Here is a 4,463-nt window from a genome sequence, read left to right on the forward strand (position 1 = left end):
GTGAGTGGGGCGGGTACTCTGACGAACAATATGAAGTACGTAAATAACAACATTCACAATTTTATTTTATTACCATCATTTGTGTTGAGTTTCATTCATTCATATATATATGTATTGACCCCCTTTTTCAAATTAGATGTTTCGGAAGCGGGATGAACTCCTAGCATCAGCTCGCATGCGAGCAATTCAAGAGGAATTGCGGCATTCTTTCTTGACCACGTGATCGCTGAAGAAGGCGAATACTATGTGGACCATGAGTCCATATGATTATATTCGTAAGAGATAATTATTGTATATATGTAGCCGGTAGTGTCGGATAGATATACGAGAACTTGTTGTTCGACCAATCTCTCGGAGAAGGAGAGGTGGTCGATATCACTTCTCTCTGTATGCATATATGTTCATGACGATCTTCTGTTTCCTTCGTTTGCTTACTAGCTAGCTAGCGTGTCTAGTCCTCTCTATACGTATGTATAGTACGTAGCGTCGACCAAGCACGGACATAAAAGAGGACACTTCTCTCTATTAATTATAGCTAGCTAACACAATATATGAAACACCTGAATTAACCCCCCAAAACCCCCAAAACACCCCCCCTTTAAAAAAAACAAAAACTCCAGCCACAGAAATGCTGACGCGTGGATGCCTATTGGTCCCGGTTGGTGCCACCAACCGGGACCAAAGGGTCTCCTGCCTGGGATCTGCACACAGGCCACGTGGAGGCCCATCTGTCCCGGTTCTGGATTGAACCGGGACTAAAGGGACAGGGCATTAGTACCGACCCTTTAGTCCCGGTTCTAGAACCGGGACAAAAGGCCCTTACGAACCGGGACTACAGGCCCTTTTTCTACCAGTGTAGATACATTTATTTTTTGATAAATGAAAGTCAAGTATTTTGAAAAGGAGAGAGTAACTTACAAGCAGCTATGTACTATATAATTAAGCTTGGGTGTGGCTAGATCCAACTCAAGACTTAATTAAATCTCAGTCAAACGACACAACATATGAAAAAAGAAAAAAAATTAACAGAATTTCTTTGCATGAATCTCTATATAAGATTTCATGACTGTAGCATCGACGAAGTCTTCGTCCCAGTTGACTGAGATTTAACAATTTCATATAAGCTTTGTATGCCCACCCTTACACGATTTGATCCCAGAGCATATCTGGTTTTGATTTCCGGTTGGTTCATTCGTTTCGTCGATTTTAAGCCACTGGTCCAATCGTATAAATGGTAGGTTTAACGGGGGCAACAAACGTCATATATCTCTGATGTATTTGGGAGAAACCGTATTGGAAAAAAGACTACCGTGAGCAATATCTACATTTTTGATAAACAGTGGATTTTGTTGACTCAAAATGAAACATCAACGTGATACAAACACAAGGAGCACACATCCCGTCTTTATGGTGAGACCTAAAGGAAAAGGTGGAATGGGGTTTAAAGACCTTCGGACGTTCGACACACGTACACAAAAACGCGCCGGCAAGCAGTCATACAAGACCAAAACTATGCATAAGCGAGTAAAGAAAAAACTGATTCAATCGCATCCATGATCGGCAAACTACAACAATGATCATATCCACACCAACCATCTCATGACACCACACATACGACGAAGTCCTTCAATAGCAACGCCTTCAGAAAGAAAATGCCGCTCAAACGCTGCCGTCACCGAATCAAACCACTCAAGGTTGGAATCTAGGTTTTCACCCTGAAGAATCAGTCCGAGCAATGCCTTCAACAAAGTAACAACGTAAAAACATGCAGTAGCCAGGTATAACCAACTCGAATCAGACTTAAGCTTTCACTCCAGAGCTCAGTGTATCTACATAGAGATCTTAGACGATGGCTAGGACCACACTGTATTCCACAAGGAGCAAATACTTGGCAGTGGAAACAAGTTCAGGCACCTAGTGGTCAAGAGGTTTTCCTTTTTGAGACACTAGTCAAGAGGGGTAAGCTCGAGGGGGCGTCTTGCATCCACAATGATAACATCCCTATGAGGTGTGTACTCTGACATTTCTCGATGTGAAGAAGCAAAAGAGACCGCAACAGGCATCACATAGGGCCAAGTGGGCAAGTGGCGGTGCCAACTCAGAAAGGCTCAGAAAGTACTCCCTTCGTCTCATAATCTAAGAGCGTTTTAACTCTTGGGAGTAGCAACCAGCGCAAGTAGGTTCAGACGATCGCACCAACTTAGCAAAAAGGTTGTCTACAAATTTTGCAATAATAAAGAGTAACCCCAACCTCAAAAAGAGCTTCGAGATCAAGCCTAACTAGGTCGCAGTTGCCATGGTGAAGATGCTAGCGAGCCTTGAGGGCAAATCCATGTATCCAACGAGGCCCAGCTGCCACACGGTGGAATATAGGCTAATGAACTTCAAGACCAAGCCTGACGAGGTCCCAGCTGCCATGTTAGAGCATATGTGCATACGCCCCAAGCTTTGCAAATTTTCATGTATTTTTATTCAAGTTCTTGTGCGGTCCATCAAATGGAAGCAAATTTGTATGGTGATACAATCAACTACTCCCTCCGTCCCAACGCTCTTATATTATGTTATGGGACAGAGGGAGTAGCTCGCACTCTTAGAACTTGCGCTCCTAGACAGTAGATTTAATTGGTCAAACAATCAAGCATAACCAACTTTGTAGTCTTGACGGGGCCTTCTTCAACCTAGCTTGAAATGACTCTTTTTCAAACACAACCCAAAAGGCTAGCTAGTCATTATTATTGGAAGTCTCGGCCGAGTGAAATATAACATAAATTACACCACTGAAATAAGAGAGAGAGAGAGAGAGAAAGCTGGTCTCATGCGCTATAGCTGCACCCATGCTTATCAGTTCTGGTTCTTGTTCTTGTGCACATTAAATTTTGAAATACTAGTTTTTATTTTTCTAGTGGTCAACGAAATTGAACAACAAGGATGATAAAAACAAGAAGAAAAAATTACTTATTTCAGAACTGTAATCCATAGGCCATAACATATGAGTCGAGTCAAGTAGAAAAACATACTCATTTTATAACTGTAATCCATAGGCCATAACATATGAGTTGAGTCAAGAAGAAAAACATACTTATTTTACAACTATAATCCATGGGCCATAACATATGTGTTGAGTCATGGATCGTCGGTGCTATCTATATCAGGAGGTGTCATAAAAGAATTGAATGGCCGCACTAGCATATCTCTCTTGCGAAAGAATTCTTCTTCGTGATCTTGTTTTCCACAGAAAAAATCTGCACTGCTTGGGTGCAAGATATTGGATTCATCTGGACAAAATGCACACGAGGCTCTAAAGCGGCACAACGGCTTTTCTGTTGACATTACAGAGAAAGATAAAGACAGAATTAGCTGCAAGTTACATTAATGATATGGATATACTCAAGTGGCTAGCAAACACAGTATGGCCGAATGTAAAGATAAATTTAGGTAGTACCTAAGATAGTGCATGTTTCAACGACTATTTGGCACCAGCGTCTATCAAAATATAGCTCGGCAAAGAAGTGTTGCGTCTCGGCGGTGGCATCTACTGGGCGAGCCGAAAAGCCGAGGTGGTACCAGAAAGTTCCCCTAAAACCAACGCAGACGGCGTTCATCTCCGTGGTGGGAGGATATTCAGGATACTCGAACTCGGCACCCTGCATCTCAGCGATCGATCTCAAACTCTCAATCATAAGTATTAAGTACTCGCCTGGATGTATGAGAGGGAGAGACGGAGAGAGTATCATACCGGGTTGTTGGAGTTGTAATGTTCAAGGGCGACGTCGACAAGCTGAGAAATTCGGAAGGCGACGATATCTCTGTCTCCAAATAAACAAGGATATAAATAAACATAATGGATGGATCTTTCGTTCGATGGTTGGTTATTCAGGGCAATCAGACGTTCATCGAGTGAAACTCATAATAAGTACTCCTATAAGAATAGATACATGCAAGCAATTGAGGAAATTTGCAGAAAAAATATATCCAGTAGCTACGAATTACATACTCTTTTGACATACGGCTGCCTGGGGGAGGGTTGGCGTAATCAAAGGCAGCGGCGCCGCCGTCGCCGCCGGCAGTGGAAGAGAATAAGGAACCCATCGATGGATCAATGTCCCGGTGCCTCTTGCCGGCTGGCCAAAGTAAATAGAAGGATTTCCCGTATATGTCAGTATATGGTTAAGCCGATCGGGATCGGAGACTAGGAGTCCCTTTGCGTTACGGAAGATAAATAGCCTACGTTTGTTTATGCTCCACGAACAGCGTGTAGGCAGGCCGGCTGGTTGGATCTGGGCCGCAGGAGGGCCGTGTGTCCACTGTCCAGCGGGGGTTACGCCCCAATAGCCTACGTACTAGAACGTCAAGGCGCGCGTTGCCGCGCCCTCCCATATTAATGGCAATATTTTTTTTGCAGGAACCATATTAATGGCAATATAACTACTTATGAAAAAAAAGGAATGTATAATTGTCAATCA

The 4,463-nt window shown here is 43.1% G+C and overlaps 1 protein-coding gene across 1 annotated transcript; it reads right to left on the bottom strand.

The window, feature by feature from the left end:
• Positions 1 to 3,007: 3,007 nt before the first annotated feature.
• Positions 3,008 to 4,169, bottom strand: LOC125512273 (uncharacterized). Its single transcript, XM_048677371.2, has 4 exons — positions 3,995 to 4,169; positions 3,737 to 3,806; positions 3,443 to 3,644; positions 3,008 to 3,320 (listed from the first exon to the last, which is right to left on the bottom strand). The coding sequence occupies exons 1-4, from the start codon at positions 4,087 to 4,089 to the stop codon at positions 3,124 to 3,126; spliced, it is 564 nt and encodes a 187-aa protein (XP_048533328.1). The 5' UTR covers positions 4,090 to 4,169; the 3' UTR covers positions 3,008 to 3,123.
• Between the last annotated feature and the right edge of the window lie 294 nt (positions 4,170 to 4,463).

The sequence above is a fragment of the Triticum urartu genome, chromosome 6A, assembly GCF_056163025.1.
Source record: "Triticum urartu cultivar PI428250 chromosome 6A, HENAU_Tu73, whole genome shotgun sequence".
In the NCBI taxonomy this organism is placed as follows: domain Eukaryota; kingdom Viridiplantae; phylum Streptophyta; class Magnoliopsida; order Poales; family Poaceae; genus Triticum; species Triticum urartu.

Excerpts from the sequence above, each read along its gene's own strand:
- LOC125512273 (XM_048677371.2), bottom strand. The coding sequence starts at position 4,089 with ATGGGTTCCTTATTCTCTTCCACTGCCGGCGGCGACGGCGGCGCCGCT. Across the intron at positions 3,645-3,736 it reads ATTACAACTCCAACAACCCG|GGTGCCGAGTTCGAGTATCC; the intron begins GTATGATACTCT and ends GCTGAGATGCAG. Across the intron at positions 3,321-3,442 it reads TGAAACATGCACTATCTTAG|AAAAGCCGTTGTGCCGCTTT; the intron begins GTACTACCTAAA and ends TAATGTCAACAG.